This window comes from Delphinapterus leucas, chromosome 10, assembly GCF_059928025.1.
Source record: "Delphinapterus leucas isolate spDelLeu-1000000601 "Yukka" chromosome 10, BTC_Dleu_Yukka2, whole genome shotgun sequence".
Taxonomy (NCBI): domain Eukaryota; kingdom Metazoa; phylum Chordata; class Mammalia; order Artiodactyla; family Monodontidae; genus Delphinapterus; species Delphinapterus leucas.
In genome coordinates this window covers 32,383,367-32,396,681 of record NC_143138.1, presented here as the reverse complement: position 1 = coordinate 32,396,681, position 13,315 = coordinate 32,383,367, and the positions used below count along the sequence as shown (strand labels likewise).

Below are 13,315 nucleotides of genomic sequence, written 5' to 3'. Positions count from 1 at the left end.
AGAACTAGGTGTTTGGGCTCCTCCTGGAAACATTGCCAGGAGCTTTTCCCCCAGCGTCTCCTTGAGCCTCTATTAGGCTTTTTCCTGGTGTTGTCTTCAGCCCTTGTCCCCCAAGTCTCTCAGCTGTTTCTAGACTCTGAGGGGCCCGGGGGATGAACAGGACAGATGTGAGGTAGGATAGGGACAAGACAGGACCAGACCTGTCCCGGGATCAGGCATGTGATAAGCCGAGACCATGAACACGCACACAGACACACATGTGTCTCCTCTGGGCCTGGACAGAGCTTTCATGGGGAGCCCAGTGCTTCCACTCTTGTCCAGCTCTCCCTGGCGGGTACTGACAGACAGGCGGCTGACACCTGGTTTCCACTTTCTTCCCTTCTCTGGTTTCAGGAGCTATTGGCTAGAGGAAGTGGCGGGGCTGTGGGATGCGGAGAGCCGAGGGCTGACTCCCGGACAGCGGAACAGAGAGAGCTGCCGACAGACGGACGGTATGTTTCTGGTGAGGCCTGCACCCCCCACTGGGTTCCCTCCTGGGGAGGCTGGCAGGTGAGGCGGCAGCAGGCAGCCCCTCTTGGTGGGGGCTGGTGAAAAGAGTGGTGGAGGCCAGAGAGGCTTGACCTTGAAGGCCCTTAAGCTTGGTGACCCCCTGGAGGAGCTCAGGTTGGGAACGCATCTCAAACCCTTACTTTCTGGTTACGATTTTTTTTAAAGCTAACATTTATCGAACATTTCCTGAGTGCAAGCTACTGTTGTTAGTGCTTTACATAATCGTTAAAACAACCCTATGAAATTGGTGACATTCTCAACCCAGTTTAGAGTTGAGGAAACTGGTGCTTGGAGAGCAGCTTTTTCTCTGAGGCTGCTTTCCGAGCCCACAGGGGCAAGGGGTGGGCTGCTCCTCGGGCCCAATCCATACTCCCTGCACCCAGTCCCTGGACCCTGGCTTCCTCTAATCTGTTCCCCCTGGACCCGGGCCCCCATCCAGCACACCCCTGACCCATGGGCACTGACACACCAGAGTTCAGCCCTTCGAATGACCCCAGCAGCAGCCCAGGCCTGTCTGCCTGCCTGGTGGCTCCTACATGTCCTCTTTTTTTCTCAGTTCAGAGGCCTCTTGCCACATCGCTGAGCCTCCTTCCTTGTTCCCCTTAGCAGGTTGAGGAGCTCTCACCTCCCAGAATGACCAGTGCAGCCCCTGCTAAGAAACCCTACCGGAAGGCACCACCTGAGCATCGGGAGCTGCGGCTGGAAGTTCCTGGCTCCCAGCTCGAGCAGGAGGTCAGCAAGAGTGGTGCCCCTGCCCTGGCTGGCAGATGCAGGCCCCTGAGGCGGGGTTCTGGCTGTCCTGAGGGCACATCTGGTCCCACCAGTTGGGGTGAGGGTGTGGCATTCCTGGTACACACTTGGGCTCTCAGTTGCAGCAGTGCTGGTGGCAGCCATGTAGACTCATAGGGGACAGCTGTGACACACGTCCATGTGTTCAGGACATGTAGCTCAGCAGAAGTGATCCCACGCAGTATTGTTTTTCGTGCAAGAGGCAGCCCACCCGATAGAGGGGTGCTAACCTGCCCGGAGGCCAGGACTCTGGTCCTCCACTGGTGGAGCAGAGCCATTCAACTTGCGGCCCCTCTGGGGGCCATTAGGAAGCAGTGCTCCAGCGACTTCCCCAAGACTAGCTGTTCTTTGCTGTCCCTGAAAGTCAGGCCCTCCTCCAGCTTTCCTTTTTCTGGCTGACACTTATCAAATACGTGCTCCCTGCTCGGAACTGCATTAGATTCTTAGGAGGGCTTCTTCAGGCAACTGCAAAGCACTCTCCAGGTCGGTTTTCCTCCCTCGTTCAGCTTGCTGCAGGAGGAAACGAGGGCTGCAGTTTATTCATCTTGCTTCCGTGTCTCTATCCTGTTGCAGTGCGTGAAACACATTTAAAGAACTTGAGAGATGGCCAGCACGTGCCGAGCATCAGGCACACCATGGCCCACTCTGGTCACATTCACAGCAGAAATGCCGCCCATGACTTGCCCATTTTCAGTTCAGGAAACATTAAATTAAAAGGCCAGATATTGTGCTAGGTGCCACCCACTGGGCATTCCCCTGGTTTTGTAGATGAGGCCACTAGGGTTCAGCAAGATTAACATAACCAGTGTATGGTACAACAGGATCAATCCAGGTGTCAGTGGCTCCCGAGTCCATGGTCTGGGCCACCCACCTCGTTGCCCTGCCTGTGATTGGCATCCTCAGGCAGTCAGGCCAGTCAGATGCTGCTTGACGTTCCCTCCTGTCGTGGCGCGGGTCTGCTCTGCTTTGCGCTTGGCGGAGCTCTGGCTCGTGACCAACGTGGAGGCTTGAGGAGGATGCGGCAGGAGGGTGAAAGCAGAAGACGCTTTACTTGTCTCAGTCAGGTTTAGCCCAGAGGCTCTCCTTCCCCCACGTGCTTGTGCTTCCCGAGCCTCTGTGAGGGCCTGATTCTGCCCTGGGGGCCAGAAGGGCTTTGGCAGACCTCAGAACCCTACTCTAGCTCGCCTGGCTTCATCACTTCTCTGGAAAGTCTTGGCTGTGCCTGCAGGGCCCGCTAGGAGCCCAGTGAACAGCTGAGAGGCTCTCTTTAGCCCTGGGAGAGGTAGCATGGGTACCAGGGCTCATTTGCAGTTGGCTCTAGTATTAAGAGGGGTTGGAGCTAGTATGGGTAAGGGTGAGGGTTGGAAGCTGGTTGGCATGGGAGAGAGTAGGCTGGTCCAGGTGTTACTGGATTGCCTCTATCTGTGGGGCCCCGCAGCCCACTTCTGCTGTGAGAGTCTCTGGGCTTCAGACATGGCCGTTTCCAGGGCTATTTGGAGGGGGTGGGGAACAAGCAGGAGGCCAGTGGTCCAGAGCTGAGCCTCACACTTCTGTTCTTTTGTGCCCAGGAGCCCCTGACTGACACGGAGAGGATGAAGTGAGTATCTGCTGCCCGAGAGCCTGCCCTGCCTCAACTCTGCCCCTCTTAGCTGCAGGCGAGGCTGTTGTTTCATTTGGGCTTTTCCTTGGATTAGGTAGAGGTAAAGGTTGGGGTGGGGTGTTTTAGGGACTCTGGGAGGAGGCTTGAAGTTTGGGATATTCCTTCTGGAAAAAGAGGTTTGTTCCATGGGCTCCAAGAGGACCTGGCCTCAAGGAGGTGGATGGCTCTGAGAGGCCTGCTCTTGCCAAAGCTCCCTTCCCCAGCTCCTGGCCCTCCTGTGCCAGCTGCCTCCCCGCAGCCCTTTCTATCAGCTACATGAGGCCTCTGCAGAGGAGGGCAGCACTGGGCTGGGTTTCTAAAAGATGAATAATGGAGCAGCCTGATTGTGCAGTGGGGAAACTGGAGCTGGCGGCTTGCTGGCCAGCTGGCTTGGGCTGTAACCAGAGACAGACTGGGAACTGTAGCCCCTGCAATTCTGTCTTCTCGTTCTTCTGCAGTGAGGGGGGCAGACTGTCCTCTCCCATCCCCTCTGCCCCTCCCAGCCAAGCTGTGATCTCAGGGCCAGCAGGCCTATGGGATACGCTGCCCCAGACTCAGGCTGAATCTCAAGGAGTCCCCTGCCCACAGCTACCTGTTCTCACGTCACCCCTACTGCTTCCTTCCTGAATCCATCCTGGAACTCTAGGGTGGCCCTTCTATCTCTGATGCCCCTCTGCCCTTGACCCCTCACCCTACCAGGCTTTTGCAGCAGGAGAATGAGGAGCTTCGCCGGCGCCTGGCCTCAGCCACCAGGCGCACTGAGGCCCTGGAGCGCGAGCTGGAGATTGGGCAGGACTGCCTGGAGCTGGAGCTGGGCCAGAGCCGTGAGGAACTGGACAAATTTAAGGACAAGTTCCGCAGGTGTGGGAACGAGGGGCCGGGACACACATGCACGCATCTCCCTGTTCATAGGAGGGAGCCTGGAGAGGCTTCAGAGATCATCTGATTCTGATGTGAAAACTGAAGTTCTGGGAGGGGCGCTTGCCCAAGATCCCTTATGAAGGAGGGGCTGAGCAGGGTCTGAAGAACAGGATCTTGATCCAGGGGTCTGCCTTGTGTCCCTCTACAGGCTGCAGCACAGCTACACAGCTTCCCAGAGGACCAACCAGGAGCTAGAGGACAAGCTGCATACGCTGGTAATCTGTCCAGGAGGGCAGCTTGGCTGGCGCTGTGCTCACAGGATAGCAGGGGCTGGGACTTGCCAGGGGACGGCCATCCTGCCCTGGGCTCGGGGAGGGGGTGGGCCGTGGTGGGGAGGGGTCCGCAGTGTGCTGTGAGAGTCAGGACTGTCTTAATGCTCACACTGTTTCTCTTCTCTCCTCGTCTTCCCTCATGCTGCCACCGTTGCTGCCGCATTCTCCTCTCAGGCCTCTCTTAGCCACAGCTGGATTTTTGCAGTTGCGTCTGAGTTTGTGTGTTTTCTCCCTTGCCCTCACCTCCTCCTCAGCTGAGATCTGGGATTGCTGGGGCCCGGCCATTGCCCTCTGCCCACTCCTTTCCTCTTCCTCATGTGAGGCCTGTTCAGCAGTCAGTGCCTCCCTCCTGGGGGACAGCTGGGGAGCCTGTTCTTGGCTTGGGCAGAGTTACTGATTGATGTCACCACTGGATGCTCACAGCTTCTTGGCTGCAGTGGGCAGCAAGCCCCAGCCATTTGGGGGAAGGGGGCCTGTGGACCCAGTCCATGAGCTGAAGATCAGAAGACTGCTTCTGAGCCTGCAGCTCCCTCCCTGCTCAACTAGATAATCTCACAGGCACCCCCAGCCGCCACGCAGCCCCACTCCCCACCTCCTCCAGCTTCCCAACCTGATCCTGGAAACAGCCACAGGCAGCACCGGCTTCAGCCCCTGGGTTTGCACAGTTCTTGCCTCTCAGGTACCAGCTGCCTCGCCTGGTGTGTAGAGCCCCTTGAGTGCCCTCCAGGGCCGGGCAGCTCTTAGACTGCTCTGCCCCGGCCTGGGCAGCTGTCAGTCATGCTCAGAGAGCCCCCTCCCCACAGCCAGCCTGGACTACAGGAGAGGTGTCTGGTCTCCTTCTGTCTGTCCATCGTCTGTCTCTGTGTGCCTTGGCTGCCCTAGCACCTGTGGCTTCCTGTGTCTCTGGGCCGGGAGGAGGGGGAGGGGAGGGGAGAAAGGGCTGGCTGAGGTGTGGGCTGGGTTCACTGTGAGTCTTGTGCCTCAGATCAAGAAGGCTGAGATGGACAGGAAGACACTGGACTGGGAGATCGTGGAGCTGACCAACAAGCTGCTGGACGCCAGGAACACCATCAACAAGCTGGAGGAGCTCAATGTACGGTCACCTCGGGAGCCTCCCTGCCTGTGCTGCCATGTCCTGGCCCTGCCCTGCTCCCCTGGGCTGTGCCGGGCTCTGAACTGCGTCTGTGTCCGCAGGAGCGGTACCGGCTGGACTGCAACCTGGCTGTGCAGCTCCTGAAGTGCAACAAGTCTCACTTCCGTAACCACAAGTTCGCTGATGTGAGTGGGGCACTCTCCCTGCCAGTGCCCGTCTGCCCTTGTTAGGACGCTTCCAACTCCAGTTTCTACAACTCTCTCTGTCCTGTCCTCATACCTTCAGCTCCCTGCTTTCTGCTTTTCCTTCTCCTCGCCTCCCTGTGCCCTCTGAAGCCAGTCAGCTCGGCCGCTGGTTGGTGTCCTGCATGCTGTCAAGGGCCCGTCACTAGGGGTAGAGTGGGGACTGGCCCTGTTGGTATTTCTGGAACAGACACAGGGAGAGAGGATCTCAATTTCTGGATCCCATGCAGGAAGGAGGGGGTTGCCAGAGGTATGGGCCATAAGAATAATTGAGAGGGGCCCTTGCTCCAAGGGGCAAACCCTAGACCCCAGCGCTCAGGCTCAAGGTTGATGGGGCCTACAGAAGGAGTGGAGGTATTTCTAAGGCTTCTGGTCAATACTGATTCTCAAGCTTGTGTCTGGTTTGGGCAGAATCTACCACTGAGATGGGGAAGTTAGACGTTTGAGAGCATGTGGGCCTTAGCACCAGTTCTGGGTTCAGATCCTGGCTGTGTTAATCAAAAGCTTCAACTTCTTTTACCACTACCGAGCCTCAGTTTATCTGCGAAATGAGGACATACCTTTGTGTGCTGCGGAACAGGTGATGGCAAAGTGCCCAGCACACGGGGGGGCCTTTTATGTGGCAGCCGTCATATTTGCCCTGAAGCAAGCTGTCTTAGGCTGGGCTCATTCACGTCTCTCTTCCCTTCTCTCGCTCCTTTACCCCAGCTGCCCTGTGAGCTACAGGACATGGTTCGGAAACATCTGCACACTGGTCAGGAGGCTACCAGCCCGGGGCCTGCCCCCAGCCTGGCCCCAGGGGCTGTGGTGCCCACCTCGGTCATTGCCCGCGTGTTGGAGAAGCCGGAGTCTCTTCTGCTCAATTCGGCCCAGTCAGGCAGCGCCGGGCACCCCCTGGCTGAGGATGTCTTTGTGCACGTGGATATGAGTGGGAGTGACCCAGGTGACCCAGCCAGCTGCCCAGCTCCGGGAAGCCCCGTCCCCCAACCCAACGGGGAGTGCTGCTCTCTGGGCACCGTGGGGGGCTCCCCAGAGGAGGAGATGTCCCTGCCGGCCTTTGAGAAGCTGAGTCCCTACCCCACCCCGTCTCCACCCCACCCGCTGTATCCTGGCCGCAAGGTGATAGAATTCTCTGAGGATAAGGTGCGGATTCCCCGCAACAGCCCCCTGCCCAACTGCACTTACGCCACCCGCCAGGCCATCTCCCTGAGCCTGGTGGAGGAGGGCAGTGAGCGAGCCCGCCCCAGCCCAGTGCCCAGCAGCCCTGCCTCAGCCCAGGCCTCCCCGCAGCACCAGCCCAGCCCCGCCCCCCCGGGGCTCAGTGCCCCAGCCAGCTCCGCCAGCTCCGAGGAGGACCTGCTGGCCAGCTGGCAGCGGGCATTTGTGGACCGCACTCCGCCCCCAGCCACTGTGGCCCAGCGCACAGCCTTTGGACGTGACGCGCTCCCTGAACTGCAGCGCCACTTTGCTTTTGGTCCCGCTGGCGGAGATGAGGAGGTGCAGGCACCTTCTTTCCCACCCGGTGAAAGTGGGCTTTTGCTGCCAACAGAAGCTGACCCTGGCTTTCCCAGGGAGGAGGAAGAGGAACAGCTGAACCTGCCCATCAGCCCCGAGGAAGAGCGCCAGAGCCTGCTGCCCAGTGATGGTGGCACAGAGGAGGGGCCTGGCACTCCTCGCACTGAGGGCAGGGCCTGGGCACTCCCCAGCTCCAGCCGCCCCCAGCGCAGCCCCAAGAGGATGGGGGTGCACCACCTGCACCGCAAGGACAGCCTGACCCAGGCCCAGGAGCAGGGCAACCTGCTCAACTAGGGCCCTGCTTGCCTTCCTGCCACTGCTGCACGGGGACTGCAAAGGTGCCCCAACCCTCGCAGCTCAGGGTCCCCACCTAGCCCAAGCCCTTGGCCTCTGCTCCCTGTGCAGATAGGGTCAGGCTACACCAGGCCTTTCGCTGCACTGACTGTAACTGGTACCAGCTTGCCTCATGGTTTTTCCCTCCTGGAATATTTATTCTCCAAAGGTAACATGCAGCTGGGGCTCATGACCTTTCTTCCAGTCGGCCCAAATTGGTCTGTTCTGGGGAGCTGAGGGGGTTATTACATCAGTGTTTATCCTCCATCCTCCTTTCATATCCACCAGTTTTCTATTTTTTCTGGCAGGGGGGTGGGGGGAGGAGGGTCATTGGGATTATTAACCTCTAATTTCAGTTTTCACCTGTTTCCCTCTCCCCCCAAATCCTCTGCACGAGCTGTTGCCTTCAAGGGCCTGGCACAGCAGGCCCTCGGGGGGATGAGGGAGAGGACTGACTCAGGGCTCCCCTCAGCTGTTTCCTTCCTCCCTCTGGAAGGGAGTAGAGGGTGGGATTCAGGGCCCTCAAGCTGGGTTCTAGGTGAATCCTGGTCCCACTCCCAACCTTGGCTCTAGACTGTTAACTCCCAGCTTTGGGAAATTTTCACATCAATAACTATTTTAAAATTAAATAAAACTATTTTACTGGTATGGCCTAATTTGTCTATTAATGACCTTCCTTCTGCCCTTATTCTCCCCATTCTTGAGTATTCCCAGTCCTAATCACGTCCTAGTCTTTTTGCTGCTGACTGACCCCTACCACTGTTCTGCCTGGGGCTTCCCTGGGCACAGAGCATCAGGTGGTGGGAGAGGGTGTACCTCAAGTAACCCTGGCAGGGCCCCTGAGTCTCTCCTTGAGGTAGGGTCCAGCCCAGCTCGGGGGGGCTCTTTACCTCAGTTACGATCCTTACAGGGCCTGTGTAAGGTGTCACCCCAGAACCCCAGGTCCTGTAAGTCAGAGACCTGAGCCAGACCTGTTGAAGACATCTGGGGCCAGTGGACGCTGCCTGGAGCTTGGGCCGTGGGGTGGCACTGCCCCCTAGTGATGTCTAGTGGTAATTCCAATTCCTCCCTCGCTGCCAGCCCCCAGTGACCAGAGCCACACGTCAGGTTGTCGAGTTCATAAAATCTCTTCCGAGCCAGCGGGCTGCAGCCAGAGCTGCCAACAAGTCCAGAGGCATTGCCTTGGGTTCCAACGCCCCCAACGATTTTGTTTAGTCACAGCTTCCAGAGCCTCCCACCATGCTGCCAGGAGCTGCCAGAGCCCCAGGCACACCAACCCCCCACCCTCCTAAGCCCCAGGGCCTGACCCTGACATCGGGGGCAAAGTGCTGGAGATGCAAATGTAATGACGTGCAGAAGCCTGAATGGAGAGTCACATCTCCGTCTCAGCCAACAGACTGTCCCCTAGTCCTGACGTCATTAGCACCATCTGAGAGCTGGGATCTGTGGAAGGGCAGAGAGGTGTTCAGACCACCATGCATTCCTCCGCTGGGGACCACAAATAGAAGTGGCCTAAGTTTCTCACACCCACTCTCCCTGGTCCCAAGCCTCTTTCAGACCTGACTCTGATCAACCCTTGCGGCTCTTACCACTGGGGCACATCCAGGAGCTACTGCCCCTCTGGTGGGCAGCAGGCTCCCGCCCTCTCTCTCGTTCCTGGGTGTCGCCAGCCCCTCCTGCCACCTCCTCCTCCTCCTCCCCCTCAGAGAGGAGGTCACAGATCTGCTGCTGCAGCTCGGGGCTAATGCTGTTCTCAGCCAACACCAGACTCCGCAAAGCTGTGGGGTAATTTTCCACCATGTCCAGCAGGGTCTGCAGTGGGGAAGAGTACGGAAAATGATGAACACAGTTAAGGCAGCTCCGGAATCCAACCTGCCACCCCTTCAGTATGTCCACAGACACACTGGCTAACCTCAACCCCTGGCCCATCCCCAAACATGAAGACTTCTCACCTGAGCTGACTGGTTGGTGAGCCCTGTACCCTCCAAGTCTAGGACCTCTAAGGTGCGGCTGGAGGCCACAGCTACAGCCAGCATCGCTGCCACATGGTCACCTGGGGAGACAGTACACGTGCACACACTCACCGGCATTCACAGGCCTGCTAACCCTTTCTCCCCACGGCCTCCCCATTGCCCTGACAACCTCAGAATCCACCCCCAGGCCAGGAAACGCCGGCAATTGGTAGGTGGCCAGGAGGGGAGCATTGTGACTGATGAGTGAATGGATGAAGCAAGCCAGGCCCAGGGGTGGTGATGGATGCTCTGATCTACCTGTCGGTCATCTGGTCCTCAACACAGGTGGCTCCTCTACTTCCACCCAGAACCTCCCTTCTTTCCTCTGCCAGTGTGCTGGTTGCCATGGCAACTGACGGTCCCAGGTTCTTGGACAGGGGTGAGGGGTGGTGAGAATCAAAGGGGGCTTTCTTGAGCCTCACCCAGGGGGTTGTAGTCCAGATTGAGGACGCGGACCTGGGAGCTGTGGGCCACGGCAATGGCGAGGCGGCTCCAGCCCTTAGGGGTGATGCCAGGGTTGGCGCTCAGCGTCAGCTCCTTCAAGCCTGGGCAGCATCATAGCGAGAAGCCAGGATGGAGAGGGTCAGGCCTTTCTCAAGCCCATTCCCCACCTGGGGATCTCTGGGGTATCCCTAGTGACTGAGAGCTACCCCACCTCCTCCACAGAGCTCCAGAGACACTAGCGGCCCATGCCTTTCCTGCCCGCTGCAGCCTGGATTCCTGAGTCTGCATCCTGCTCAGCTCCCAATCCTTCTCCCTCCTAAGAGGATTCGAAAAACATTCTCACCCACACAGTCAGAGCCCTCATCTCTAGGCCATGCCCCCTGCCCTCTGCACTGAGCTTTTCATGAAGGCCACACTAGCCCATGCCCTCAGCAGGGCCCTGCTCACCAGACTTGGCCCCATCAGGGGGGAGAAGGCCACAGATGAGGTTGATGGCTTCATCACCCAGCATGCAGTCCCCCAGGTCCAGAGCCACGAGGGCAGGGTGGAGGGCCAGAGCTGGATTCAGCAAGGCCAGCCCCGCATCTGTCAGAGGGCTCCCATGCAGGCTGGGGGGTGAGACCAGAGAGCAGAGGTTACTGCAGTCATCAGTCCTTACTGTAAGGGGGAAGGGGCACCCTCCCTTATGGTGAGCTGTAGAGCTGAGGGGGACATTCAGTCACAGCACTTGGGACAGGCCTTGGGAAGGAAAAAAGAAAATTCTAGACTCTTAAGAATGCAGTTAGAAGGGGAAAATTCGGTTTCTTTTCTGAGGCAGGGACTGGGATCCAGATCAGAACACAGAGAAAGGGTGTGTGGGTGGTGTTCTGGACAGAACATAGGTGCAGGATCTAGTCCTCAGGGGAGTATTCCTTCTTGGGTACTGAGCAAGCTACCCCAGAGAAGTCCAATGCGGGTGATTAGGTTGGGAGGTACAAGGGTCCTGCCAGGAAGGGGTGGGTATCCTATATCATTCGGGGTGGGTCTGGTGTTCAAAGTCTGGAGGTGAAGCAGGAGCTTGGAGGGTGTTGTGGAGGCATGGGCAGAGGAATGAGGTGCGTGAATAGGGGGTGAGAAGGTAGGCTGGTGCAAGCACAGGTACCAGAAGGTGTGCGGAGGAACAGGAGATGGCAGGGGGAGTGCGAGGAGGGGTGCGGTGCCCGGGACCCCTTTTAGAGGGAGCGCACTCACAAGAGGGACTGGATGGAGCGGTTGGTCCGCAGCGCCTCCGCCAGCTGCTTGATGCGGCTGGGGCTGGACACGACGCCCAGGTTAAGGTTGAGCTGCGCCAGGGACGTGGCCCCGGCCAGGGCCCGGCAGATGCGGCCGAAGTCGCGGTCGCAGAGACGGCAGCCGCGCAGTGAGAGCAGGCGCACGGCGTTGTCGCGCAGGCCGCGGCAGATGTCCCGCACTTCGGCGCCTGACAGCGGCTCCCCCGATATCTGGATGGAGCTGGGCAGCATCGTACCCACGGCTGGGCCTCCGGGGCCAGGGCCCGGGCCGCGGCCGAGTTTGGCGGGGCCGCGGGCGGGGTCGGGTCCGGGGTCCGGGGTGGGGTCGCCGACGCAGCGGGGTATAGGGGGAGGCAGAGGCACAGGCTGCGGCGGCGGGGGCGGGGGCGGCGGCGGCGGAGAGGAGCGCCGGGGTCCGCGCGGGAGCCGGCCGGGATTGCGGAGGCGCCGAGGTCGCCGGCCGGGCTGAGACCGCGCGGCACTGGGGCCGGGGCGGACCGTGCCGTCCGTGTCTGGGCGGCGAGCCGGGGCGCGCCTTCCGGGGCCGGGCGGGCGCTGCTCCGCGCTGGTCTTCGTCCCTCGCGGTTACGGCGCCGGCTCAGGGGCCTCGGCTTAGGACGCGCGGAACCGGTCTCCGCTCGGAGGCCGCATCTGTTCCCTCCCTTCCTCCAGCCCCACTCCCCCTACCGCCCCGCAGGGAGAGCCCGAGGCGGGCAGGCGGGCGGGCCGGCAGGCGGGCAGCGGGTGGCGGGCGGCAGCTCTGGCTCAGGCTGCTGCGCAGGAGCGGGCGGCGGGTTCCCATGGCAACGGTATCGTCATCGCCGATCGCCCCGCCTCCTGCCCGGCCTAGACCACGCGGGCACACGAGGTTTGCGCACACCCGATGTTCAGGAGCGGTGGGGGCGCTCTTCCCCTGGGTGTAGGGCCAGACAACAGGTGGCCAGGTGGAAGCCTGGGACGGACAGGGGTAGGGAGGGGAGAATAGAGGCACATCAGGTGGAGACGGCATTTGAGACAGTTACACGGTTCTTTTGCTCATTTTCTCGTCGTTCCCCGTTCCTAAGGGCCAGACCCCTCGGTGCCTTCGCCTGGATCCCAGGGACGCCCCCCACCCCCCACCCCCCGGTCCAGTTTGGAAGTCCCAAGGGCACTTTAATTCGCGCCTCGCCCCGCCCCCGCGACAAGAGGCGCCGCGTGCGCGGGCGTTCCAGGCGCGAGGAATTCCTCGCGTGCCCCTCGCCAAGATGGCTGCCTCGCAGTGGCGGCGGCGGGAGCCCCTGCTCCGTGGAGGCGGCCTCAGCTGCCAGGCCCAGTGGAACCCCAAAGGGTCCTTGAAGCAGGTGAGCCTTAGGTAGATGCAACGCGCTGATGCCGTTCCTTTCCCAGGTGATTAGGGCACTGCTGATGCTCTGACGTCCTCAGTATCCGTGGGACTGGAGTAGCCAAAATGAAGGGGGGTGGTAACCAGGAGAGCAGGCTGCAGTGGCCGTGGGGCCGTGAAAAGTGGGCCGGAGCTTTCAGTAAGGGCACACTGCACAATACAGGCAGTGCCCTTAGAACGTTGTCCACTGGTGATAGTGTAGGGGCCTCACATCACATAGGATCACATAGCGTGAATGAAGGGCACATCTTTCTTAGTCCCTTTATTAGAAGAGAAAAACGCTAACCCAGATTTACTAGGGTAATGAATTAAAAAAAAAAGAATAATATAAACATAGTGAAGGGAGGTCAAAGATTCTGTTCCCTCCATTAACCACCTGACTTAAGTGGAACAGATTAAATGGGTAGTGGGAAAGGATGGTGCTGTGCTTGGGGTGGTTATCGCTTTTAAGAGTAAATAGCACTCTTGAAGAGAAAGGACTGAGGGAACTCCTGAAGAAAGCTTTGTTCCCCTGGGCCCAGTATAACCAGGGCAAAGCCAACTTTGGCTTCAAATGTGCACCTCCACAGAAAAATTATCCCTACACAATGGCCCAGGTGCATAAGGGCCTTGTAATGACATGGTGTTGAGTCTGGAAGTTTTTGTCCAGTTGTCACTGCTCCATAGGCATCCCAAGAGTGAGGCTGAGCCCAGACCTAAGCCGGGTGCACTGTTCCATCAGACTTATGGTTCTTGAGTTTGAGGCCTCCCTGATGCTGCATGGATCTTGTGCTCCCTGCCCTGGGGGCAGGTTCCATATTCAGTCTTTCAATGCAGTCTGGGCTGTCCCACTTTCATTCTGCTTGGATAGGGGT

General features: G+C 59.2%; 2 protein-coding genes across 8 annotated transcripts in view; one reads left to right on the top strand and one right to left on the bottom strand.

Annotated features, from left to right (window-relative positions):
• Positions 1–8,001, top strand: part of TJAP1 (tight junction associated protein 1) — a 25,069-nt gene extending 17,068 nt beyond the window's left edge. For 5 of the 7 annotated variants that reach the window (XM_089918680.1, XM_089918677.1, XM_089918682.1 and 2 more), the window contains 8 exons: positions 394–502; positions 1,156–1,281; positions 2,907–2,935; positions 3,677–3,838; positions 4,047–4,113; positions 5,156–5,263; positions 5,365–5,448; positions 6,214–8,001. In XM_089918680.1, coding sequence (XP_089774806.1) covers positions 494–502; positions 1,156–1,281; positions 2,907–2,935; positions 3,677–3,838; positions 4,047–4,113; positions 5,156–5,263; positions 5,365–5,448; positions 6,214–7,314 — 1,686 coding nt within the window. In that variant the 5' untranslated portion in view covers positions 394–493 and the 3' untranslated portion in view covers positions 7,315–8,001. The remainder of the gene's footprint in view (positions 1–393; positions 503–1,155; positions 1,282–2,906; positions 2,936–3,676; positions 3,839–4,046; positions 4,114–5,155; positions 5,264–5,364; positions 5,449–6,213) is intronic. The other 2 variants (XM_089918684.1, XM_089918683.1) reach the window with 2 other exon arrangements.
• LRRC73 (leucine rich repeat containing 73) lies at positions 7,129–13,315 on the bottom strand. Its single transcript, XM_022581991.2, has 6 exons — positions 11,040–13,315; positions 10,257–10,417; positions 9,788–9,910; positions 9,306–9,406; positions 8,943–9,165; positions 7,129–8,796 (listed from the first exon to the last, which is right to left on the bottom strand). Exons 1-6 carry the CDS (start codon positions 11,309–11,311, stop codon positions 8,726–8,728), a joined length of 951 nt encoding a protein of 316 aa, XP_022437699.1. The 5' UTR covers positions 11,312–13,315; the 3' UTR covers positions 7,129–8,725.

Bases quoted from the DNA above. Each gene is read 5' to 3' on its own strand.
- LRRC73 (XM_022581991.2), bottom strand. From the start codon at position 11,311: ATGCTGCCCAGCTCCATCCAGATATCGGGGGAGCCGCTGTCAGGCGCC. The intron at 10,418-11,039 runs GTGAGTGCGCTC...CTCACCCCCCAG, and splicing joins CGCTCCATCCAGTCCCTCTT to CCTGCATGGGAGCCCTCTGA. The intron at 9,166-9,305 runs GTGAGAAGTCTT...TCCCCACTGCAG, and splicing joins TCACCAACCAGTCAGCTCAG to ACCCTGCTGGACATGGTGGA.